Below are 26,693 nucleotides of genomic sequence, written 5' to 3'. Positions count from 1 at the left end.
GGCTTTGAATCACTTTATTTTTGAGGAAATTTTTATTGTCATATTGCAGTGTTAATAGAGTTGAAGTTAGGGTCTAGTCTTTATTCCTCTACTAACAAGTGAACATAATCTTTGGCAAATCAATTAATCTCTCAACCTTTGCAAAATGAAAGGAGAGTTGATAAAGATACTCTCTAGCTGAGCTTCCAGCACTAACATTCTGATGTACATTTGTTTTATGTAGTAACACAAATATTTAATTTTATAAAGTATGTTACATGCAAAGTTAGTTAGGTGATACAGTCCTCTTGTCTGTATTTGTTACAGTAGTCACTGTTTTGATATGAAGGTTCCCACCGCAAAAACGTTGTGGTTTTATTTAACAATATAAACCACTCCTGGTATTTCTGAAAGAAGAGGAGAAATAGTGGTGTTTTTTTTTTTTTTTTTTCTACATAATAAAGCCTTTGTTTATATCCTAGCACCTTCTAGTTACAGCAGGAAAATAATTTTAACTTCATTATAATCTTACTATTCTAGAAAGTTTGAGTCCTTTAATGCAGGTAACTTGGTATTGTCTGATAGTTTTCCAGAGTTTCTCTACTTTCTGTTTTCTCTTCTCCCTGTTTAAAAGGGTCAGAGATTTCCATTTAACAAGTATGAGGTGAATTCAAATGACAGTAAAATTTTATGGTAGGCTGCTTTTGGAATATCAAATCCGTAAAATGTTGGAACATAATAGAAAGTGCTTTATAATGAATGTCATTTTAGAATTTTATTTTTTTCAAGATTCTACTCAACATGTCCCTTCAGAAACAAGTGAGGACCCCGAAGTTGAGGTGACTATTGAAGGTTAGTTATCTAAAAGCCTTGATTCCAAAAGTGTACTTCTGGTCATAAAAATTATTTGTCACATTCACATTGCCAAGTATGCATTTCATTCATTTTTAAAGGAAACTTGTGGGGAAAAAAAAATGGAAGCATATATGTGTATGTGTGACTAAAGTAACCACATCCCACAGCACACCCAATGCTTTGGGAGTTTTAGACAGCAAAAGTCAGCTGTGAAGATGAGTGGTGGACCAGGCTATATACTGGTACTTTCTACCATTGGGAAAAAAGAGAAAACTATGACCAGACCGGGTGCACACAGAAATAGATTTATAACCTATTACTGAGCTGTGACATAGGAACCTTACTTAGTACTGGGACCCCGGTTGTCAGCCTTAGTGAAGTGGAGGAGAAAGTATTGATAGTTCAATTTCTAAAGCGAGTTTTCCCCTTAAAATGCTAACATATAATGTGTCCTTCAAAACTTTTGAAGCAGCAGCTGTAAAAATATTCTAAACTAATCTATATCAAGTTGCTTCAGACCGAGTTTCTTCTTCAGAGATAGCGCGTGAATTCAGATGAGCCAGTGTGTCCTGCATTATTTAAAGATTCAGCTAATTAATAACAGGAGCATGCCTTATATTTCACAATTATTAAGTGTATTGATTTTTTTCTTTTTAAGTTATCTCACATGACTCCTATGAGTTTTTTTTCTCCTCAAAGTAATTCTTATCTAAAGCAAAAATCTTAACCCCCGCCCTGTTCCAGTGTCTCTGTACTCAGTGGTGGATGTCACTTTATTGTGACATCTAAAAATGTTAGATATGTACACATACATTTAGTTTGGCAAAAATTAATAGGTGTTTTCAGTGTACAGCTTTATAATGAGCAAGTGAAATACACATATATCACATTTCCCGTAGTGCTTTTCTCATAACTTTACATCTTGGTACTTCACTGTTTTTTTTTAACTCCTGCATAACCTGTCTTGGTTTGCCATCTCTGTCTCTCCTTTTCTTCTTTGTTTATAATAACCTGTCTTCTGGTGTCCACTGCTTATTTATGGTGTTTGGCTATTTCAGACTACTGAAAATGTTTGTCTTCATATAAGCTGATTGGTAGCTTTCGCCCAGTATCAGAAATTTTCTCCTACTTTGCATGTTGACATCTCAGTTAATTTAATATACACATTTTATCATTAGCATAATTTTACTAACCTAAAATTGTTTTGAATTGTTTCTAGTCTAGCATTTAATAATTTAATTTATTCATTTAGTCATTCATTCGTTTATTCATTGGCCACACCAGGCAGCTTGTAGGATCTTAGTTCCCCAACCAGGGATTGAATCAGCGCCTCCCTCCCCCCACCCGCTGCAGAGGAAGTGTGAAGTCTTAACCCCTGGACCGCCAGGGAAGTCCTTAATAATTGACTTTAAATTAGAAGCTCAACTGTGAGAAGAAAATCTAGATTGTATAATATCTAGATATTATAAATTAAAATTATAAGTTAAAATCTAGATATTGTAAATACTCAGAACCTTTCTCTTCCTATGGAGATAAGAAAAGCAGATGATTAAAATTATTAGCATAGGGACTCCCCTGTTGATCCAGTGGCTAAGACTGAACACTCTCAATGCAGTAGACCCGAGTTCAATCCCAGATCAGGGAACTAGATCCGACATGCTGCAGCTAAGATCTGGCGCAGGCAAATAAATATTTTATAAAATTATTAGCATAAAAATTATTAGCATAAACCTTTAAAATAGGACTAGTAACCACATTGATTTATCTTAAACCTTGAAACCCATAAAGGCTATATTAGAATTGCTTAGAAAATAAACACTTGCTTTCCATAGTGTAAACCTTTAAAGGGATGTCAAAATAATTAAGAAATCAATAGCTTACAAACCTGAAACGTGTGTCAGTCTTTTCCGTTTTCATTCTTTGAAGGGAATGATAAATCCCATTTCTTTTAAACTAAGACATAGTACTAAAATGTTGATTTATCATCCATATTTTCCAATAGTAGAATTTTGCTATTGAGGCTGCTGCTTTATGTTCAGAAGACCAGAGAAATACCAGGTCTGTGTAAAGTAATTACTTTTCCTAGTAACATTTTCCATGGGATATATGCTCACAAACAAGCTATATACCAACTCTAGTTAAATTGTTAATAAATTGTTATCTGTACATTATGGAAGGTAAATTTTAAGTCTGTGATACTAACAAGGAAGGTCAAATGAGAACTCACATCCACATCTTTTTGATAAGTATATTGTATTTTTTTTTCTAGAAAGATGAGTCTAGATGGTAGAAACTAGCAAAATATCCATGGTTAGAAAATTAAATTTCAATACATTCTACTATTAGAAAAATATATCACGCGTTGAAATGGTAACTTTTAAAACATATAAGAGATCTGAAAAAAGACCTCTAGTGTAATACGCTTAGTAGTGGGGTGGGGGGGAGGAGCCTCCTTTCCCGAACAAGGCATCTTTAAAAGGAGAAGTGTGCCTAGAGGACTGTGTTAGTTTTCTTTAGGAAAATCCTTGTACTTGAAAAGAAATAAGATAATCCTGCTTGCATGGTGGTGACTTCGTTTTCTCCTATTGTATATTCCTGCATTTCCCAAAAAGTTTATAGAAAAGAAAAAAGAAACTTAGTCTTCAAGTGAGTTTTGTAAGATTTTCCACATAAACCTTGGTATCTTTATTTGCCATTATGTGACTGTGTTATGAAGGGTCTGATTGAGACCGATGCAGACACGTTATCCTGCAAGAAATAGTCCCCTGAGCGGAGATCTGCTCTTCCATTTGTTGTTGTTCAGTCTCAGTCATGTCTGACTCTTCGCAACCCCATGAACTGCAGCGTGGTAGTCTTCCCTTCCCGTTTTGGTGATCTGTGTGTTATTGAAGTCAGTGGTGCACATGTGGAACCTCTGTGACCTCGGTTTGGGAAACAGCCCTTAGAGTTATATGGCTGTGCATGCCTTGATTTCATAAACACCATGACTTCATTTTTGGGTAAAATCAGACTGTTGTCAGGTCTTTGGCTTAGGCATGTGTTGGATAAGGGCAGAGAAAATCTTGCCCCAGAATTATTTGAAGTCTGGCTGTCATGAATGAGCTTTAAAATGGAAAGTATTTTGCTTTAAAAGAGGTTTCCTTATATGCAGTTCACTTTCAAACATTTTTCCCCAACTTGAGCCGTTCACACGTGTTTATTTGGCTGAGGCATAACCCCCTGATTATTATTATTTGTCTTCAGATTGCTTTTAAATAGATTAAAAGGGTTTCATGTCTTCTTTTTTTACAATTTTAAAAATTTCATGTCTTAAGTAAAACTCTTTGAAATTTAAGGTTTTCTTCGGTAAATAAATTAATTACATAGATATTTACACATAGGAATGCAGTTCATAACACCTCATATATATACATGGACTACTCTTTGGATAACACTGTTTTAGGGTGTCAGTAGTGGATTTCATCCTCTGATGGTATCCTTCTTTTTTTGTGAAATTTAGAAAATTTTGACTGTCGCACATAATTTTCAGGATTGTGCTATTCAAATGTTCATTTATCAGTCCACAAATATCAGACACCTTGTATGTACTGAAGGCTGGAATAAGTGTTAAAGATTTTGGAATGAACAAGATAGGAAAGTCCATTGGAGGGTTTTGAACAAGGAAGTAGTAAATTCTTTTTGAAGAAACAGGCCGCTGTAAAGACTGAGAGAGCAGATCATAATGGAAGCAAAGCGATTATAGTTACTCAGAGGGAGATGCTTCAGAATTGCGTGGTGACAGTAGGAACAAGGAGTGATTGAATTCTGGGTATTTCTGAAGATAGAGCAATTGTTTTGATTGGATGTTGTTTAATTATTCTTATAAATGTTACTTGAGAGTTTGTAGAATCTATATAATTGAGTATGTTATCATCTGAATATTTTGTTTTTAATTTTACAGTTGCTAACAAATCACTTAGTTGACATCCAATTATTATATAAAAATTGGACTTTTGGAGGCGTTAGGACCTGGATCTGTGGGTGAAAAATGCCATCTATTAATTTGAAATGTGGAGGGTAATTAATAGCTCCAGGTAATTTCAAGGGAAAGAGCACCTGATTTCTTTCATTTCTTTTAGTTTGAATAGGTGTCAGATTATTTGATAAAATGACCAGTTTGATCTTGTTGAAAATAATAAGTATAAAAAAAGCTTTTATATGTTAATGCATTCATCAATAATTAGATAAATTCAGTAACACATTTGAGCTCTGATTTCTGTGTTACCTATGGGCATATCTGTAAGTAGTATGTTGCAAAAAGGAAAACCAGGTTTTTCTCGATAGAAATTTTGAATTGGGGACTACCTCTGCCCTTTTTTCATGGTATGGGAGGCTTGTTTTTAGCACTGCGGCATAGCTAGCCCATATTCCTCACTCATTTGCAGCTTTTGCATGCTAAAATACCTTGAAATTCATTTTATAAGCTTCTAGTTTTGAAGATATAAACATTTTTAGTTTTGGCTTAAATTTGAAGCATCCAGAGATGCGTGTTTTTTTTTTTTTTTTTAAACACAAATGTGATTGTTTATAATGTGGAAGTGCCATGAGAATTAGAAAACAGTGCTTCCTGCTAAACTGATTGTTAGAGGCAGATTGATTTCTGCGACAGAGAAATAATTTTAATCCTTTGTGAAATGAATTGTGAGGTCAAGAGTAACGTTTCCTCATACTTTCCCAGAATCAGAGTGTTTTGCTGTAGTAGTGGAGAGAAAAAATAGGTGTGTTTGAGTTCGTAGCTCTTCTTGACTTAATTCCATATTTCATATAAATTAAAACACTTTTTATAATTATGTAGTAAGTATGTGGATTGGGTTAGTCTTTTAATAGAATTTATGTTGTGGTATTTTATTATCACAAGTAACTTTACCTGTTCACATTTAGTAGATTGATTTCATTATTGTCTCGAGAGATAAATGCTTTTTAATGTTTTACAGTCTTTGTTAAATCATTTGCTAACTTATTAAAAAATGCTCTCTTAGATTTGTTTTTTTTCTACTTATGGTCAAGGAGGTTATTTTTATAAAATATATTTATACTATTAAATCCTTTTGTTTTAAAGGAAGTTAATCTGATTGAAGAAATGCGGTTGTTGGACACTAAAGAAAAGCAAAGCTCTCTTGCCCTTTCCCCTTCACCTCAGTTTCAAACTTTTCAGATTACAGTTGGATGAATTTTGTTACCATCATAAGCTATAGTTTCTTTATTTTATACTCTATCAGTTTTCATTTTATCTAATTTAATTAACAATCATTTTAAAATTACAATTTATAGAAATATTTAGGCTATATTAGCCTGTAAGGAAAATTATTTTGTTTTAAATATTATTGCTTAATGTTCATAAAGAAATACACTGAACAGTTAAAATGCTTGAATAGTATTCATAGGTCAGATAAGTATATTTCACTTTATCCTTTGCAGACTAGCCTAAAAATATTCTTTGGCTTCTAAAAATCTGTTTGGAAATTGGAAAAGAAGGATTTTGTCTGTTTTCAGAAGCCAAACATTAGAGATACCTAATATGTTTTCCAAAATACATCTGCTTGGGGCATTAAATAATTAGGTTCAAACCTATTATGGAATCTTTTGACTATTTTAATACTTATACTAATTTATGAGCCCAGAATTCTTCATAGTCAAGTTTTTGTTTTACTGGTAGTTCGTCATTTTAAAATTGTTCTTTACTACAGATTTTTTTTTCTGAATGTGCTTTTCTACAGTGGAATTTAGCACTTGAGAGTTTTTATAGTGTCGTACGTTGTTTATAGGATAGCTTTTGTCAGAAATAGTATCCGTCAGAGTAGTGCTTTCATATTTGCCAGCGCCTGTGCTGTGCTTAGTTGCTCAGTTGTGTCCAGCTCTTTGTGACCCCGTGGACTGTAGCCTTACAGGCTCCTCCATCCTTGAGATTTTTCAGGAAAGAATACTGGAGTGGGCTGCCATTTCCTTTTCTAGATTTACCAGCATGTAAATAAGTCCTAATATGACTTTATCTGGCCCCAGTGACGCAATACCTTTTTCTCCTGTTGGTTTGAATGGTCAGTAAATGATTTCAGGTTTTTAGAAATCTGTTGACGTTTTAGTTGGCCCTCCATATCTCCAAGCTTTAACCAACTATGGATGAAGAGTATTCAGGAACAATTTTTTTAGCAAGTTCTAAAAAACAAAATTTGAATTAGCCAGGTGCCAGGGAGCTGTCTGTTCAGCACTTACATTGTCTTAGGTATTATAAGTAATGTAGAGATGATATGAAGTATAAGGGAGGATGTGCATAGGTTATATGTGAATAATATGCTAATTTTATAGTGACGTCAGCATCCGTGGATTTTGGTATCCACAGGGTTTGTGGCACCAGTCCCTATTAGCCTATAAAGGAAGAACCCACAGTCAGTGAACAGGAGAATCAGTGTGCCCTGTCCTCTGATGCTATGAGAGGAATGACATTTAAGTGTTTCAGGCTTACGGGTAGATTCCCTTGATTAATATGCAGAGTATATAAAAGTCACCCATTGCTGTGCAAGGCAGCATGGCGTATGATGCTAAATTTGGATTTCATGTTATTCTTTGAGAGCTTATCTATTAGTTATTAATTATTCTTTAATAGCTTAAAGAATTATATCCATGATCTCATAACATAGTTAAGTCGTGTAACATTCTGTGATCCTGTTTGTTAAGCTATAAAATGAGAATGAAAATTACCCTGAAAAGGGTAATTTATTGTATCTTATGGTATCTCTCTGTTACTGCTGTTTCCTTTAACTCAATAATTATTTTCTTCATTCCATGTTTAAGTGTAGATTTCTTAAAATGATATTTTCAATAATTTACAGATGGTGTTTGAATAGAAATCTTAGTCATGTGCCAACTGATATTTTCCAGGGATCAGAAGAATATGACAGTGACAGCTTTTCTTACTTGACCCAATGTCCTTAATTCCAGCACCAGATATACTGAAGCATCATAGCAGAGTTGAGTTGTAGTCATAGCTACAAAGAAATCTTACTACAGATTTCTTGGGTGGTCTATATTCTGTACTTAAGTATGTGATCGCCATATATAGGTATTGTATCAGATGAATCAACAATGCTTGTTTCACAAATAATGTAATCTTATTTCTTTTAGTTTTGTTTATTGAAAGTTATCTGTACAGTTAGTTATCTAACCTGCTTTATGTGCTTGAATATTGTATACGTTTAAATATTTTTCCATTCAAGCTACATATTGTTCCCCCTCTCTTACATATTTGTATGGTTTCCTTAGCTGTCTCCATTGAAACCTTTCTCATGCAAGACTTAAAATACATTATAATTGTTGACAGCCCTCTGAGAGGAGTTAGGAGAAAAGGAAATTTCTAATGACTTAATTCAAACTAATTTCAAGCAAATTGAAAAAAGAAGACAAAGGAAAATGAGGATGATTCACTTGATCAGCTCCCAGAAGAGTAGGAAAGCTGGAAATGTAACTGGGGAAAAATGATGTCGAAATGGCAATACAGAAATTAACAACTGACGTTCCAGTCATACTTAAATCCCCCCACGTCTTTCAAATGTCGAGATCTTTGCAGGCAGTGGCTGTCATTCCTTTTGCCTGTCCCTCCAATGATGATAGTTTTCTTTTTCAAGATGATGACTATCCTCCACCTGCCAAGAGACCAAAGAGCAGTGAGCCTCCCCAGCCACCCGTCACAGAACCTGCGAATGCCGGCAAACGGAAAGTGCGGGAGTTCAACTTCGGTAAGGTCCCAGTTCAGTGTGGTATCTTCCGTTGTTAATTAGAACTGGAAAGCTTAAGGAAATTCACTGGTGATCCAGTAGTTAGGACCACTTTCACTGCCTGGGCCCAGGTTTATAGTCCCTGGTCAGGGGAACTAAGAGCCCACAAGCCATGGTACAGCCACCAAAAAAGAAAAAGAATGGGCAGGCTTAACAGTTATTGTTACTGACTTAGTGATTCAGTTGTCTGTCTGAGATTTAGATTGCTTTTTAATTTCAGATGTAATTTTTTAAAGATTGGTTTTATCTTTTGGCTCTGGTGGGACTTGGTTGCAGTGCACGGGCTTCTCTTGTTGCCTTGCACAGACTCTCAGGGTCTGGGGAGCTTCAGTAGCTGTGGCTCACAGGGTCAGTTGCCCTGCAGCATATGGGATCTTAGTTTTTGGATCAGGGATCAAAGCCACATCCCCTGCATTGGCAGGTGGATTCTCAGCGAATGGGCCACCAGGGAAGCCCCAGATAGAATTTTGGTATTAAGTGTGACTACTAGCTTCTAATCTAATCAAATCCCAGTGGAGACAATGTATCCATTTGAAGGGACTAAGTGAAATATTAGTGGCAAATTGGGTTTGTGATCCTTATTTTGAATAGATAGAACAGTTACTTGTATACATTTAAAAAAATAGCACTTTAATATATTTTAACTTGTCTTTAGTCATAATTACTGGGCTTCCTAGGTGGCGCTAGTGGTAAAGAATCCACCTGCCAATGCAGGAGACGCCAGTGATATGGATTCAATCCCTGGGTCGGGAAGATCTCCTGGAGAAGGAAATGGCTACCCACTCCAGTATTCTTTTGTGGAAAATTCTATGGACAGAGGAGCCTGGTGGGCTATAGTCCATGGGGTCACAAAGAGTCGGACACGGTTGAGCTTGCATGCAGTGCGCCACGCCCATGCTAAGTCTGCATGTGTTTTTAGCATGCTATTATGAGTTACAGCTATGCATAAACTCTTATTTCCATACAACTCTGACATGTGTTGGAAGGTTTCCTGCACAGCCTTGGAGACGCTCTCATTTTTGCCTCACTTTGTAGTGTTTAATTGTATGGGTCTTTTCTGCCCACCTGCTTTACAGAATTTATGGTTTTTTTAAAAAGTACTCAGTAAGAAGGGTTTTGAAAATAAACTTTAAACACCCCTAACTCCAATCTTTATTGAACCAATTCTAAGTACCATTAAAAAAAAAACTGTTCTTAGGAAAGCAGTAAAATTATATAGACAGTTTGTTTCAAATTAGGATATATTATATAGAAAATAAGTCTTGAGATGTTGGGTCATGTTAAAAGCATATTAGTGCCCCAAGCAGAGATTTATTATTGAGTTTTAACTTTTTCTCTAAATTTTCAGAGAAATGGAATGCTCGAATTACTGATCTACGTAAACAAGTTGAAGAATTGTTTGAAAGAAAGTATGGTAAGTCTTCAACTCAGTAATTCTTGTGATATTTTGTTTTCGAGCTTTTTAACACTGGACTGTTCATCTAACATGAGCAAGTCCCATTCTACCAGTGTTGTGCCTTCCTTTTTTAATCTGTCCCTGAGAAGGCCGTGGATGGTGTCTGTCCAAATCTTAGAAGTTTTGTTTCTAGATTAGAGCAAAGCTTTACAAGAGTTTCCTTTATTTAATTGTCAACTAACATTTCCTTTTAACTTTTAGCTTGCGTATTTGAGAGTTTGTTTATATATATTTGTTGTAGACTTTGATGCAAAGCATTTTAAAGCTCTGGTGTCCAAGCCATCGTGTCATGTCACCTCTCAAAACTTCTCACTGAAAAGTGCTGAGTTCAGTGAGAGGAAGGTGTTCTCCTAATCTCAGTTCCATTGTCACACTAAGAACGTTGTATGTGCTATGTAACACCCAATTGCATTTACATGTCCATTATTATTTAGACAAACTGACTCTTTGTAGTTTAATAAAAGTATCAATGTCTGTTCATTATATTTGATTTGTAACACTTCCCATCCTTTTGGCTTTTTGCACCTGTTGTATTATTTTGCTCTTGGAAACACAAATCTTAGAATTTCTACATTTCGGAGAAATGTTCTTCTTCAGTTATTTTACTAAAAAATCCTTTTTACAAAAGCATATTTTAAAAATATTACTTCTTCATTATATGCTGTTTGTACTAGCTGATATTAACTGGTATATTTTTCTGGATTCATTTGTGGTTAAAATTTCAAAGGAAGGTCTGCCTCTATTATTTCAAAATAATATATTGTTAATATATCCTTGCAGTTTGGGTTAAGTAAAGTGCTGACATCTTTGGTGTTCTTTTCCTTTCAGTTCTTTTGTGCTATTTTTCTTTTGATGCCATGATAGTAAATGGAATTTTAAAATAGTTATAAAAATTACAGAGTAATATCTGTGTATTCGATTATTAGCCTTTTCTCCTATCTGTGCCGAATCCTTGTCATTTCATAATTTTTTCTTTTCTCTTTTTACCCTTAAAGCTCAAGCTATAAAAGCCAAAGGTCCTGTGACGATCCCGTACCCTCTTTTCCAGTCCCACGTGGAAGATCTTTATGTAGAAGGACTTCCAGAAGGAATCCCCTTTAGAAGGCCATCTACTTACGGAATCCCTCGCCTTGAGAGGATATTACTTGCAAAGGAAAGGATTCGTTTTGTGATTAAGAAGTAAGACTCCTAAACTTTTTCTTTGACCTTGATTATTGCATCTTTTCATATTGTTGACAAATATTCACTAGCCACTGAAGTGAAGTGAAGTGAAGTCGCTCAGTCGTGTCCAACTCTTTGTGACCCCATGGACTGTAGCCTGCCTGGCTTCTCCGTCCATGAGATTTTCCAGGCAAGAATACTGGAGTGGGATCCCAGGGATCGAACCCAGGTCTCCCACATTGTAGGCAGATGCTTTTACCGTCTGAGCCACCAGGGAAGCCCACTAGCCACTAGGGGCTATATTTAAAGTAAGTTGTTGTTTTCAGTGTGTCTGTGTAAGTTTGACATAGTTGGCTTTTGGAATATGAACACCTGTCTAAACCTGACTGGCATACAACCAGTATTTTCTTTTCCAGTTTTTTGCTAAGTATACTAAAGAAAATACTGAAGTATGACTGTCTTATTTTTTAGGTCTGAATTATTAAAAAGTATGTGGAAATAAAGTAGGTTGTAGAAATAAACAATAGAAGAATGAAAAGAAAGAAAATAGCTGAATGCTATAAGTTCTTTAGTACTGACATAAGGGTTGTAGCAAGAAGGTTTTTTTTTTTTTTTAAGTACGTGTAGCATTTGGAAGTGTATCTACTTCCATTAAAAAATGGCAACCACATAACACATTTCCATATTTTCTACCAACTAAAATTTTATTAAGATTACAATAAAAGATTTAAAAAACTATCAGGACATTTATCACTATATTCAGCAAGTGTAGATGTATGGAAACTTTCTCTTAGCTACATGAAGCAAGTGTTAGATGCATTTGTAAATGGGAACCCCTGGAGACTAATTGTCTTTGGGAATTATTAAATATAATTGCTGAACTAAAATTTTCAATGAAAAGTCTAGAAGATTTGTTAGTATTATAAATCATAAAGACGATCATGGACATGAGGCATGAGGAAGACTGGTGAGTCCTTATCTAGTGACATCTGTTTGTTGTGGCGTCACTAAGTCATGTCTGACTTTTTGTGACCCCGTGGTCTGCAGCTCACCAGGTTTCCCTGTCCACTATCGATCTGGAGTTTGCTCAAATGCATGTGACGTCCGACTTAACGTGAAAAGAGAAGGAAAGTATCAAAAACACGTAGCATTTATTTTCCAAGCCTAAAAAAATGTGTGGAGCAGGATAAATGAGAATAAAACAAAGATATATGCCTAGTCACATAGCATGAAGTTTCAGTGCCCTAAGAATAAAGGCAGAGAGTACTAGGTTCCAGAGAACAAAACCATGTCACAGTAAGGAACGAAAATTACACTGATGTCATATCCTTTGTTTGAGAGGTAACAGATATAACTGTTCAGTCATTCTTTCCAAGTTCTATGTGAAAATGAGTTGAACCTTCAGTTCTATAGCCAGACAAACATGTATGAAATCAAACAGAGATTCCAGCATAAAAGAGGTTGGGTAGCAGTTGGGATGTCTCCAGCAGTAAATAACAGAAACCCTCCTTCATTGTCAGTAAGCTTCTTATCTCACCTAGCTGGGAGATAGGGGGATTAGAACAGTGAGGCTCTGCTTCTGCTTCTCTCCAGCTTCTTCCTTACGCTGATAGCTTCCTTAAACTAGTTCTGAGTCTGGATGCACCAGTTTCAGGAATCACAGCCAGACACGTCTACTGAGGGGAGGCACTAGCTGCCTGTGTTTCTCTGAGAGCAGGAAAACCCGACTTCTCCGTAGTTCAGTTTGTGTCAAATGCTCATTCCTCAGTCGGGCGCAGGCCTGGGAACGAGAACACCACGATGGATTTATTCTGTAGTCCTCACTTGTCAGTGGGGGTGGACGGAGGTTCACTTATACATGACTTTGATTTTTAAGTTCTAATATGGATGTCGTTGAGTTATGTGCATATTATAACTGATTTAATTTTTTCCTGACTTTGGGCTATAAATAGTAAGGTCAGTTACAGCAGCAGGATAGTCATTTGCAGAAATGTTGATTTTCTTTATTCTGGTTGAGAAAATGGAGATATTAACAAACACCTTGACCAATGAGTATAACCAAGCAGACTTCCTTCTGCGTTGGTTTTAAATAAGGGAACAACAGAATTTAACGAAGGATGAAAAAGACCCAAGAGACCCCTCAGTTAATAGGTAAGCTACCCTCTACAGAGAAGCTTGTTACTAACAGATACTCTGCTTTCAAACAAATGATAGTCTAAAGATTTTGGGCTCCATCTTCCCATGATGAGTCAAGTGCTGTGGAGTCTGACTGCTTACACGGGACCACGCGGTAGGCAGCCACGCAGACTAGCAGCATTGGCATCACCTACGAGCCATGAGAGACACCGAATCCCAGATCCTGCCCAGACCTACTGCATCCAGCCTGTCTGCGATGCGGGCCCCCGGTGATTCCAGTGCTGATTAAGATTTGAGGCTCCTGGGCATGGGGAACAAGCTCTGACGGCCGGATGATAAGAATGGCAGTCCAGCACGATATGTCCAGTATAGCCCAGCAGTTTACCTGATTGCCCACGCCTTTTTTTTCCTTTTTTTAAACAGATGAGGGATTATGGCAATGAGAAGGAGGAAGTAAATATTTCATAGTCTCTCATGAAACTGAATGGTAAACAAAAAGGGCTTGTTGTAAAACCCTGACACTAGTCCTAGGCAGGAATCGTAAACAACCTTCCCCCCGCCCCCCCACACACACATTGAGATATTAAGAAGCATATAGTTTTCAGAACTCTTACACTGTCATTTTCTTACAGTGCTTGGTTTTTAATTTGTTAGAAGTTTCAAATTTTTTTTAATAACTAAGGAAAATATGCAGATTAGTTTATAGGTTTTGCTTGTTGCTAATATTAAAGCATATAAAACTGTATATTTGGTATTTAAATCTTTGTGCAAATTCATCACAAGATACTCATGCCTTGCATGTTCTGTTCAAGTCCTTTTGATATCCTCATTTATTGGAAGCCATCTTCCACGTTTGGAAAATACTTAGTAACCCTTTCCCCAAATGTTAAATGTGGTTAGTCTTGATACACATATACTATTTGTTTATTGAGAGGGGTGATTCTATACTTCAGCAAATGTTTTATTTCACAGCTCCTCCATTACCTTAATCCTGTATTAGTTTCCAGCATTTCTGAGATTACAGTTAATACATTGTCATGCTTCTCTGTGATCCCACTCTCCTGCCCCTGCTCTGTTACTTGAGGATATTACAATAAAATACTGATACATATTGTGCAAATTCTTTGGAGTATTTATGTATTTGGAAAATTTTTAAAGCATGTGTATTCTGAAATATATTTAGTTCAGTTAGTTTTGAAATTTATTTAGGATTTTTATAACTAGATTATAGATAAGTTAAAGTAAGGTTATCTTGAATGTAAAGTGAAATTGAATAATCTCATTTAAAATTTTGTAGTTTGATTCTTTTGGTGTTCTGCTTTTGTAAAATACCTTTGATTTACCAAGTTAACTGTTTGTGTGTGTGTGTGTGTGTGTTTAAGCACATATGTTCCATGAAGACCACTATGAAACAACTTGCAGTTACCAAGTTGTCTTAAATATCTTAGGATTTAATTATGCTCAGGAGTCCAGGCTATCTTTTGAAATCTAGCGTTGAAAACTGAATTATTATATAAGTGCTAGTAGTTACTACTTTTGCTGAATATTGATGGGGTAAATATTTAGTAATTTTTCTCACCTTTTAGGCATGAACTTTTGAATTCAACACGTGAAGACTTACAGCTTGATAAACCAGCTTCAGGAGGTAGGTCTCCAGTCTTATGTCAAATTGTATGTTAAATCAGAACATGATATACAAAGAATATTGTTCTAGATTCTCGAGAATAATAATCTCCTTTTCTTCTTAATAACTCATAAATAAATGTAAACATCACATTTCTGGGTAGACTATAAAAGGACGATCCTCTGTTCTCCATTGAGATGAAAAATTTCTCTGGCATAATGTGTTGAACAGTTTATTATGCTAGTCGAGATTAATCAGTCGAATGATCATCCATCTTGATACCCACAACTTAAAGACTTAGCACGGAAAGCCACGAGCATCATCACTTGTTGGTTAAATGTGTTTTGAAGGAAATATAGTCATGATTTGTTCTCCTAGTTGCTTTTGCTCTGTAGTGGAGGACGTTGGGTGGGGACGTAAAATGAAAATTTTATCACTTACAGTTGGTATAATAAAAGGATTGCCAGCATTATCATAGCCCCAAACGTATTGTAACAAAAACTGCCTGCTAGCTGTTCATTAGTAAAATGGATTCTCTTTCCTAGCTTTAATGATGACATGTTATAGTACCTGTGCAATATTACTATTAAATTATACGTTTTCATTTTGTCATTGTTTTGTGAGTTTTTACACTTTTCATTCAGTGTCAGCACTGTTTTAATAAACACATTATGAAATCTTAGAGATAATTTTAGAATAGGAAAACAATACTGCCTACTTAATAATTTATTTCATGATATTTAGTAATTTTATTAATGTCGTCAAACTAAAGCATTTGTGTATGTTACTCTTACAGTCAAGGAAGAGTGGTATGCCAGAATCACTAAGTTACGAAAGATGGTAGATCAGCTTTTCTGTAAAAAATTTGGTAAGTCTAATTTCCTCCCTAGCTAAAGTATTAACAGACTAATTTTTCCAAATTTTGCTTTTTAAGAAAGTAGGTACCATGGATGGCTCATCTCCACCTCTCTTTTATTGTTTGCTTTTTGAACATATATTGTGAAAAGTTTTAAACCTGTGCGGAAGGGGAGAGAACATTGCGATGAACCCCCGTGTCCTCTTGACTAAGTTACTGATACTGCGGACAGGCTTTTCTGCACCGAGCGGTTCGCAGACAGGGAGTCCTTATAGCAGTGTGCCCCAGTGGAGTGTGTTTGGCCGCCAGAGGCACCCTGTCCTGGAGGGCAGGCGGTGTCTGCAGTGCTTGCTGGGCTTCCTATCCCCAAACAGTTACAGTACTTAGCTTTGGTTTATTATCGTGACGGCTTTTGTTACTTTCCTACTTAAGCATTTTCAACTATTCTTATGGAAAGTTGCAAATGTTACTGGCACTGCACTTCTTTCCATCTCACTGGCTGTCCTCTTCATTCTTTCCTCAGCCCCTGCCTTAAGTTCAGTCTTCACATTTTGGATGCTACTCCACAGCTCAGTCCTCAGCCCTCTGGCTGTGCTTTCTCTGCAGTTGGTCTCACTCTGTGTACCTTAAAAATGGTGTATCGTCTGTATTGAATAGTGACTTTCACATTCAAGTTTCTAGCTCTGAAAACTCTTAACAGTGGACCTGTGTATTCACCCAGCTGGTTGGCAGCTCTTCCAGCTCCACGCATCCCAAGTCGAGTTCTTGACTCCCCCTGCAGCCCGTCCCTTTCCCGTCCTCCCAGAGCCACCATCCTCCCCCGGGCGTCCAGGCCAACCCCCCTGCAGTCACGCTTGGTTTCTTCATTTCCACAAGGCCTGCTGCTGACTCGACATGGGCAACATAGTGCAGACCAGAGTCTTTCTCTTCGTCACTGCTGTCTCCCTGTAGTCAAAGCCGTACCCCAAAGCAGCCAGCTTTCAGTCTCACTGAAAACCTACAGTGGAGCTTGTCACTGTTTGTGCTCTGTGGCCTCCCTCTGTGCTGCGAGTGAGTCCCGCAGCCCCTGATCCCGGCCGGCCCGCCTTCCTGCTCGCTCACTTGGGTGGCAGCTGTAAGGACCACCTGCTTGTTCTTTACTTTTATCAGGCCTTGCCCTCCTTGGACCGCTGCACTGTCACCACTCTTGTTTCTGGAATGCTCTTCCCGCAGAGGTGTGCTGCCTGCCCTTTATCTCAGTGTACATGTGTCTTCTTTGGAGAGGTCTTCACCGGCTGCTCAGCTGACGTAAACCAGGAAGCACACCCTATGTCTTCATGCTTTAATTTCTTAAAGGACTAATGGCTGCCTTTTTCCTTCCACTATAATACAATTCGTACGACAGCCCACATCTTGTGTGTCTCGGCTGTTCCTAGAACAGTGCTTGGTGCCTGAGCAGATGATCAACAAATAGTGAATGGACCAGTGTTATTAAAAACTACTGAGAAATTACTGAACCTTTCAGTCATATAGTGTACATGGGGCCTCACTGAATTATAACACTGCAAAGATCAAAGGAAGCCCAGAAGTGCCACAGAGAATCACGAGGACACGGGGCTTTTCTCAGTTTTGTGAAAGAAACCATGTGAGTTTTACACAAAAAGTTGAAGTCTCCCGGGTGCAGATTCTTGCTCCTCCCCTGGTTTCCGAGAGTGGCTTATGGCTCTGGCTTCTACAGACTCAGGAAACCAGCTTTTAGGTGCAGTTCCAGTGGCAACTACAAACTCAGTCCATTTAATTGTTTGCTGTTTTCAGAATCCGTGTACTTCAGTTTTACTTACATGGTTTAGCTCCCTGAGACTCTTAATGCCCTGAGGAAAAGTCAGAATTTAGTTTTTCCCCCTCATATCCTTGATTGCCCAACATGAATATTTGGGTAGCTTAATGAAAATTTACCTCTGTGTGCATCTGGTCAGAAATCAGCTAAGGAACAATGAAGAATTTACGCTTTAAAAATCACTATGTTTCCGAGCCATTTAGTGAAAGAAGATTGTGAATGTTATCATTAGAGATGCCACCATGGTATTGTCCTAATTCATAACTAGTTGGCATAGATAATGGGCATCTACATGAACAGCCTTAACCTTTAGCCTTTAGGACGTTTAGTACTAGAAATCGAACCTGGTCTGTAAGAAACAGCCAATCCTAGTAGATCATTGGTGCTTGCTAGTAAGCTGACTTTTCCCTCATGGAAGAAGAAAGCTGTGGGTCTGGTAGTATAGTCACAAAAAGAAAAATTGGCCAGTAGGAAATACTTTGGCATCATAGCAGAGCTAAGAAAATAGATAAAGAGTTTGTGTGAAATGGCGGGGGGAGGAAGGAGGGAGTGGATATATTTATACTTAAGGCTGAGTTGAGTTGCTGTAGGGCAGAAACCAACGCAACATTGTAAAGCAGTTATCCTCCAATTAAAAATTTTAAAAATAGATAAGAGTTTATATATTGTTAAATTACAAACAACAAAATTCTGCTCCTGGCCTGTACTTCAACTTTAGAGAGAGAGACACCAGAGGAATTGTTGCTTTCTTCAAGGCTCCTGACAAGGAAAGAGGAAAACTTAAGATTGTCGATCATATCAAACCCAAGTCTTGAGAGTTATACTGCAGATCAGTACCTACGAACCCCCCCTGTGTGTCTGGTGCTGAGAACTCAGCCCCACAGAAGACAGTGAATGCTTCCCTCCTCCCCAAGGATTCGTTTATAGATTAGGGTGATACGCATAGATAGCAAAGCAACAAGTAAATAATGTAGTATATTAGAAAGTGTTAAGTGTTCAGGAAAAAATTAAGCAAAATTAAGCAGAATGACTAGGGAGACGGAAAGGTTCCTTAATATAGAGGAGACCTTGTTCATGATGAGATGAATGCTAATGCACTTGACCTTCCCCTGTTCTGTAACTTGTGCTGTCTCTTAGCTCCAACAGTTTGGTTCTTTTTTATTTTATAGGAAGTTTTTTTAGAATTAAGTTTGTGTCCTTTATTGTTATATTTAGCAGAGTAACTATAATAAATATTATTCCCAGGTGTGAGTGTGAAAGCCTTTACCGTGTTTTCAGAGGTAATATTTCTTTAAACAGCTCTGATCTAAATTACATTATATCTGGTTTTTCAAATACACACTCCTGGTACTTCCCTGCTGGTCCAGTGGTTAAGACTCTCAGCTCCCAATGCAGGGGTCCCAAGTTTGACCCCTGGTCAGGGAACTAGATCCCACATGCTGCAACTAAGACCTGGTGCAGCCAAATAAATGAATAAATGTTAAAAAAAAAAAACCCCAAATACACACTCCTTACTTACACTGTTGGGATCCTACAATATAGTAGAACCGTTCAGATTTGGTACTGATGAAATGAAGGAAGGAATTAAGGCAGAAGGCGTTTGAATTTGAGAGGAAAGTCAAAGTGAGAGTCAAAGAAATACAGATTCTTCAAGAAGGCACTCTTTTTTTCAACTGTCAGATTATAAAATATTTAAATGTAATACACAGAATACAAGGGACACCTATAAATGCTGATATTTTGTAAATTGATTCTTTCTTGTTACACCTCTGTTTGGATGTGGCTTTAAAGTTGAATTAGTAATTACATTTTTACATTTTAAAGTTTCAGTGCTGCTCCTATTCAGAAACAGAATAGTAAGATACATTCCCATGTTCCTGTTTTTGTACTCAGTGATTGTTAAGGTTATTTTAAAGATGCTTTTTAAAAAGTTGACATGTTCTTTATTATGGATTTTTTTAAAAATATAATTTCAACGAAAATTTAGTCTCCAGTCTTCTGAATTGCTTTTCTTTTATAAAGCTGAAGCCTTAGGGAGCACCGAAGCTAAGGCTGTACCTTACCAGAAATTTGAAGCACACCCTAATGACCTCTACGTGGAAGGACTGCCAGAAAACATTCCTTTTAGAAGTCCCTCGTGGTATGGGATCCCAAGGCTGGAAAAAATTATTCAAGTGGGCAATCGAATTAAATTTGTTATTAAAAGGTAGGATTATAATTTGCAGAAACATATTTAATGTTGTCTTTAAGAAAAGTTAATTTCATATAAATGGGCTTTTCCCCCCTCCCAATTGGACTTTACTCCCCATATTTAAAACTGAGGTATTACATTTAGATTCGGTTTTCAAGCAGGTGTCTCTGTAGTACCTGGTACCAGATATACCAAATTGGATCTAACAGAAACTCCGCCCGTGGGAGGCTTGTTGCATCGATCAATACCGAAAAGCGCCAGCTTTGGGAAAGAGGGCCAGGGCAGCATGCAGAGGGTTCACTTGTGCACAGAGGATGCAAGAAAGGGGGTTCAGATGAAGGAAGTAGCATAAGTAGGTCAGGGCAGAGAGGTGTCAGATGGCCTTGCATGTTCAGATAACCACACAGTCTGGAAGGGAGTGATGCCCTTGAGGGCATGGTACACTGCGATGGCCCTGGGGAGGAAGCCTAGCTTTATGTCCTATACAGTCAGTGAAGGGTTGAAGAGGTTTTAACGCTGATGCCTCTTAAAACAATTTGAACTGGATCTTCAAAGGGTCAGTCTGGCTTGAGTTGGGAAGGTAGCAGAATGGGTAATTTGAGGGCAGAGTATGGGAGTGGAAGGCCCATTTAATACAAAAGACTTGTCCTTGAGGTAGACTTTGCTTGCTAACTGGGGTTGTGCGGTTGTGTATCTGTTTGTTGGGGCAAGCTCCAGGGTGACAGCGCCAGATGCGTGTCCCTGTGCTGTTGTCTAGCTCACCTGGAGGGCAGACACCCGAGGCTGACCTGCGATGGGGCCAAACACAGCTGTTTTGCCACAAGTTAGCCTAAAATGCCTTTGAGGATGTAGAGGTGCTCCCACCTGAATCTTTGTAAATTGCTATTTTCAAAATAATCTAAAGTCACCAAGATGATTTTTTATTCACTGCAAATGAAGGTAGAATGAACCATATGTGAAGTAAAGGCGGTCTTAAATGTTCTCATCCTGATACCAATTGTATTTTTACAGACCAGAGCTTCTGACGCACAGCACTACTGAAGTTACTCAGCCCAGAACGAATACACCAGGTAAGAAAGTTGTGAGATCCTTTTAAGAAGCTTCTAAATCAAATAGTTTCTAAGCTTTCATTAAACTTTTAATGCCATAGGATTGCTCTTTTCTCCCTTCCACTCAAAAAAAATGTTTCTTGAAAGATCAACACAGGCACTCCTTGTTTTATCAAGATGAACATAGCAGTTTGGGACAAACTTGAGCTTGAGTTTAGACCCATGGTGTTCAGTAGAAGTACGTGTCACAAATGCAAGCCATGTATGTCATGTAGAATTGGTACATGGTGCATTAGTTTACATTTTTCATTTCATCTATTTACATCCTTTGTTTGAGTCTCTGGTGTATATTGTATACTTCCAGCACATCCCAGTTCAGGTGACCACATTTCAAGTGTACAACTGCCCACTCGTGCCTAATGGGCCAGACCACGAGATTTAGACCTTCATCTTTTCACGAGGACCTTGGTTTTAAAATGACAGATACTGTGATTGCACCAGCTGCGCTGACATCCTGCCCAACAGAAAAGAGCTTTAAAAGTCTCTCTCTCAGTTATCAGAATGGTTTTGTTTTCTTTATCTGAGGTATATAACTGTGCCTTTCTCTCTTTCTGATGTTTTTATTTTCCATTCCATAATGTCAGATAAAATGACCATAACGTGTAGGTCTGCATATTAGGTTCTGTAGGTTCTGCAACGTTAGGAACTGTTGCTAAGAACCAATAATGGGTGCTTCTGAATTTTTGTTGTTAAATCTTTTCCCATTCCTTCTTTTTCTTTCTTTTGTTTTTGCAGTTAATCATTCTCGTAGATCCTAAGGTGAACTGCTGTCCAAAGTGGGTTATTTGTCTGTACTGGAGTACTGCTTCTTGAGTTTTACGTACCTGGGTGCAACTGGTGAAAGTCATCAGTATGCTAAACAGATGGTATAATCTTTTTGTGTTCATCATGGCATCAGAAGTATTTGGAAAAAAACTGTACTAGGGAAACAGGCCATTCTGTGCCCAGAATTCTGCCGGGGAGACGAGGTGATGCTTAATTTCTCAGGATGAATGCAGCTTCCTCAGTCCAGCAAGCTCTTCAGAATGCATTTGACTTAGGCAAAGAAACAAGATATTGGTGACAGATTGGAGACTGGATGTGACTTTACTAAGCAACGTAATGCAAACAAAAATATTCCCAAAGGTAGAGCTGTGGTATGCATTAGTCTGAATGTGATGGAACGCTATGTGTGAGTCTTCATTTCTCAAGACAGACCTCAAGTTCAAGCTTGTGATTATTGTGATGACTGATTTTATTAGGAGCATTTCTCATAGTGACTGTGAACTGAGGATGTTAAACATGTATCATTGGAACAATCTGTAGGCAGCATAGAAGCTACTCTGAGGATTAAGTAATAGTTTTAGCAGTACTTGATCGGCTGTTTTCTGGCATAGACAGTTACAGGCCTTGTATCTGAAGACACTCCATTCTCCCAGTCATTAACAGAACTTGGCCTTCGGCCATTTGTAGACCGTGGAAAGAATCAAAGCTTGTCCTTTTCATTCCTACGAAATGGTATTTGGTCTGCCAGTGCCGAGTGTTAGTCTTACCAGGCTAATTCCAGTCCTTGAGTAACTGCCAGAAGCATTGTGTTAGTCGTTGCCGTCAGAGACACCTGCCTGACTCTTAGGTAACAGTTGCATGCTGAAACACGTGACCGGGCACTTGGTTCTCAATCTGGGAAAAGGGAGAGGTCTCGTGTGAGAAAGCTATGGTACTAGCCAGGTAATTGAGCTTTGCAGGGGAAGAGAGAGAAGGTAGTTGGTTCCTGTGTGGAATGGTGCAGAGATCTGTTTGTATTAGCGTAGAAATACCAGAGAAGGAAGTACAGGGTGAGGCAGAAGGGGAGCGATGAGTTGTCAGATGCCCTCGACCTTGGCGAAGGGAGACTCTGCCGATTGGTATAGTAGTATTCCGACTTGCTTCATACCAGTCTGACTTTGTCTAGTTGAATGGCTGAGTTACCATATTAAACCCTTAAGATGCTAGGTTTTGTTTTAAAGAAAAGGTTTTAAAGTACTTTCTTGGTAAAAGGAAAGGAAAAGAAGGAGTTTCTGAGGCTCCCAACCTTGAGCAGTATTTTTAGAACTTCTCCAACGTTTCCTGTCGCCTCACCCACAGACATGGCTGACTTTTGCTCGTGGGACGATTCATGCACTCTGCCCTTTTCTCTAAATTAACTCTGTCTCACCCTCCTTCCTCATCCAACACCTCCAAGCATCCTCCACGGTCCCCAAGATTACCTCTATCCTCTGCATCCTCACCTCCACCAAACAAGCTCCGATAATCTGTCCAAGTGATAACCCTACCTGTCTTTTCTAATAGCTTATTTTTTCTTTATTTTTATGTTGTATTTAAAGGGATATGGTTGTCTTACAAATAAAGGGTAGGGAAATCAGATGTGAATAGTGCTCAGTGACACCTCCCTAATCACTTTATCATTCATTTCTTGCTGTGATGAGTGAAGTTTTCCTTTGTGTAAATCTGTAGGCGTACATGTGCTCAATAAAACAAGGAATGCCTGTTTAGAAAAGCGAATACAATTGAAGCTCCTCTAGTTGAACCTGGTACTGGAGGCTTGGGTCCTTACACAGGTGGTCCTCCTACTCCTGAGAGGGTTCTTCGATGTACTTCCAAGGAGGAGTGTTTAAAAACGATTCATTCTAAATGCTTCTGAACAAGTTCTTTTTTATCTACATTGTGCACTTAAATTGGAATTCTATCTTCCTGAACTTCTTGACAAGTGCAGGAAATCATTCTTTTCCATATGAACAGAAGCTTTTGCTCTTAAGAAAAGTTGTATGAAGAGTGTCCCTGCATATACACCTGAAACTGTTACAGTGTAATATGCTGATTATATCTCATGTTTTTAAAAATGGCATCACTGGAAAGAAGAGCATCCAATCTGATTTTGTGTCAGCACCCATAAGGGACATGGTTAATTAGATTGATTTTTGCTTTCTAGTTAAAGAAGATTGGAATGTCAGAATTACCAAGCTACGGAAGCAAGTGGAAGAGATTTTTAATTTGAAATTTGGTAAGTAAAACATAGTCTTAGTTTTAAAATGTTAAGGAAAGGCAGTGTTCTAAATGAACATTTTAGCAGTGCAGTACCTAAAGAGGGAAGGTCTCAGAAACTGGGTTTGACTTTCTTTCTGCTCTGACATTGGCTGCTTAAACTGAGCAAGTTACTTTCTGTCCCCTGGACTCCCGATTTCTCATGTATCAGAGCGGGAGAGTGTGGGAGGTCTCGGGAGGGACCTCAGTCCCACTGTCTGTACCTGTAACCTGGCTGACACCATGTGACACATGGGTTTGATCATCTGTTTCAACGTAGATTTGTTGACAATGGTTTCCTGGAATGCTGTCTTGAGGATTCTGACAAGGCTCAGCAAGTGTTTCAGTTGATTGGGTATGTCTCATGGAGAAGGAAGGAAGGAGTAGAGTGATCCCAGTATTCCCAGGACATTGCCATCATTGTTTTAATATCTGGTATTAACGTCTGTGTCCTGGATCAGGAACCTTCAGTACACTTGACCAGTCTGCTCAGGTGCATCTTCCGTGCACCTCTTACCTTCGGCATGTAGGATATTAGTTCCTTGACCAGGGATCAAACCCAGGCCCTCAGCAGTGAAAGCGCACAGTCCCAGCTTCTGGACCACCAGGGAATTCCCTTATCTTTTAAACAAGATGCTGGGTTCAAGGGCTAGGTACTTGCCATATGGCTGTAGTTCATTTCCTCCCAGAGCACAGAGACAATTTTGATTGTCCTGTGGGGATAGTTAATTGTCCTGTCCTTTGAAGTGTTAAAATGTTCCTTTTATTTTTTTAGGCTTGTTCTTCAGTTTTCCCCAGTGTACTAAGTAAGATACCTACAATGTTAAGTGGAAATTGCTAGATTGTTGGGAACTTTGGCCCAATGTATTTGAGCATGCACAGATGTCAGCTACACTTACTGTGCTGATCACTTGAGAATATATGCAAATAGCAAATCATTAGGCCATACACTTGAAACTAACATACTGTTATATGTTCATTGTATCACAATTTAAAAATACATATAATAAAAGCATAGAAAGAGACTGCTGTCAGACAAAAGATTGTCTATAAAATTTTACCTTTCGTAAGTTGTGTTCTCTTGCACTTTCAGCTCAAGCTCTTGGACTCACAGAGGCAGTAAAAGTACCATACCCGGTGTTTGAATCAAACCCCGAGTTCCTTTATGTAGAAGGCTTGCCAGAAGGAATTCCCTTTCGAAGCCCTACCTGGTTTGGAATTCCAAGACTGGAAAGGATTGTCCGTGGAAGTAATAAAATCAAGTTTGTTGTTAAAAAGTAAGTTCTCTTTGCCATTGCAGTCCTTTCTGGAATTTAGGCAATTAAGTTGTATTTCTATTGAAAATCTGCTCTAACTTCAGGTTATGGCTAAGCCTTTGAGGTCCATGATAGAAAGTGTAGCGTGAGCCTGGGACCTCACCTGGTCCATTGCTGCTGTTCTTTAGCCTGCACTGGATTTTTTTTTAATAACCTCAGATATGCAGATGACACCACCCTTATGGCATAAAGTGAGGAACTAAAAAGCCTCTTGATGAAAGTGAAAGAGGAGAGTGAAAAAGTTGGCTTAAAGCTCAACATTCAGAAAACAAAGATCATGGCATCCGGTCCCATCACTTCATGGGAAGTAGATGGGGAAACAGTGTCAGACTTTATTTTGGGGGGCTCCAAAATCACTGCAGATGGTGACTGCAGCCATGAAATTAAAAGACACTTACTCCTTGGAAGAAAAGTTATGACCAACCTAGATAGCATATTCAAAAGCAGAGACATTACTTTGCCAACTAACGTCCATCTAGTCAAGGCTAGGGTTTTTCCAGTAGTCATGTATGGATGTGAGAGTTGGACTGTGAAGAAGGCTGAGTGCCGAAGAATTGATGCTTTTGAACTGTGGTGTTGGAGAAGACTCTTGAGGGTCCCTTGGACTGCAAGGAGATCCAACCAGTCCATTCTGAAGGAGATCAGCCCTGGGATTTCTTTGGAAGGAATGATGCTAAAGCTGAAACTCCAGTACTTTGGCCACCTCATGCGAAGAGTTGACTCATTGGAAAAGACTGATGCTGGGAGGGATTGGGGGCAGTAGGAGAAGGGGACGACAGACGATGAGATGGCTGGATGGCATCACTGACTGGGACGTGAATCTGAGTGAACTCTGGAAGTTGGTGATGGACAGGGAGGCCTGGCGTGCTGCCTTTCATGGGGTCGCAAAGAGTCGACACGACTGAGTGACTGAACTGAACTGATTTTTTTTTCCCTTTGATTTTCTTCATGTGAACAAGGAGAGTTGTACTTGCCCCACAGCGGTGGTGCTGAGAGATACTATGATGCTATAAGAGTCTTATCCATGGATACTTGAAGAAAGAAAGAAAGTGCTGATTTTTAATGTTCTCTGTTTATTCCTGGTTAAACTTATGGGCAACTGAATTTCAACAATTAAGTTTCTCGTTTATATATCTCCAAAATTTCAGGAGCTGAAGAAACTAAACCTGTTAGTTTTCATTTTTATGAAAGTGAAAGTTGCTCAGTTGTGTCCGACCCTTTGCCACACCGTGGACTGTACAGTCCATGGAATTCTCCAGGCCAGAATACTGGAGTGGGTAGCCTTTCCCTCCTCCAGGGGATCTTCCCAACCCAGGAATCACGCTGGGGTCTCCTGCATTGTGGGCA

The 26,693-nt window shown here is 38.3% G+C and overlaps 1 protein-coding gene across 8 annotated transcripts in view; it reads left to right on the top strand.

Moving 5' to 3' along the window:
• Window positions 1-26,693, top strand: part of GTF2I (general transcription factor IIi) — an 84,961-nt gene that overhangs the window by 45,801 nt on the left and 12,467 nt on the right. For 4 of the 8 annotated variants that reach the window (XM_040260800.1, XM_040260824.1, XM_040260816.1 and 1 more), the window contains 10 exons: window positions 769-831; window positions 8,493-8,603; window positions 9,991-10,056; window positions 11,094-11,277; window positions 14,982-15,040; window positions 15,816-15,887; window positions 19,714-19,897; window positions 20,894-20,952; window positions 23,939-24,010; window positions 25,124-25,307. In XM_040260800.1, the coding sequence (XP_040116734.1) occupies window positions 769-831; window positions 8,493-8,603; window positions 9,991-10,056; window positions 11,094-11,277; window positions 14,982-15,040; window positions 15,816-15,887; window positions 19,714-19,897; window positions 20,894-20,952; window positions 23,939-24,010; window positions 25,124-25,307 (1,054 nt within the window). The remainder of the gene's footprint in view (window positions 1-768; window positions 832-8,492; window positions 8,604-9,990; window positions 10,057-11,093; window positions 11,278-14,981; window positions 15,041-15,815; window positions 15,888-19,713; window positions 19,898-20,893; window positions 20,953-23,938; window positions 24,011-25,123; window positions 25,308-26,693) is intronic. The other 4 variants (XM_040260846.1, XM_040260838.1, XM_040260832.1 and 1 more) reach the window with 1 other exon arrangement.

This window comes from Oryx dammah, unplaced genomic scaffold (genome assembly GCF_014754425.2).
Source record: "Oryx dammah isolate SB20612 unplaced genomic scaffold, SCBI_Odam_1.1 HiC_scaffold_2, whole genome shotgun sequence".
Classification (NCBI taxonomy): Eukaryota; Metazoa; Chordata; class Mammalia; order Artiodactyla; family Bovidae; genus Oryx; species Oryx dammah.
This window is presented reverse-complemented; position numbering and strand designations above follow the sequence as displayed.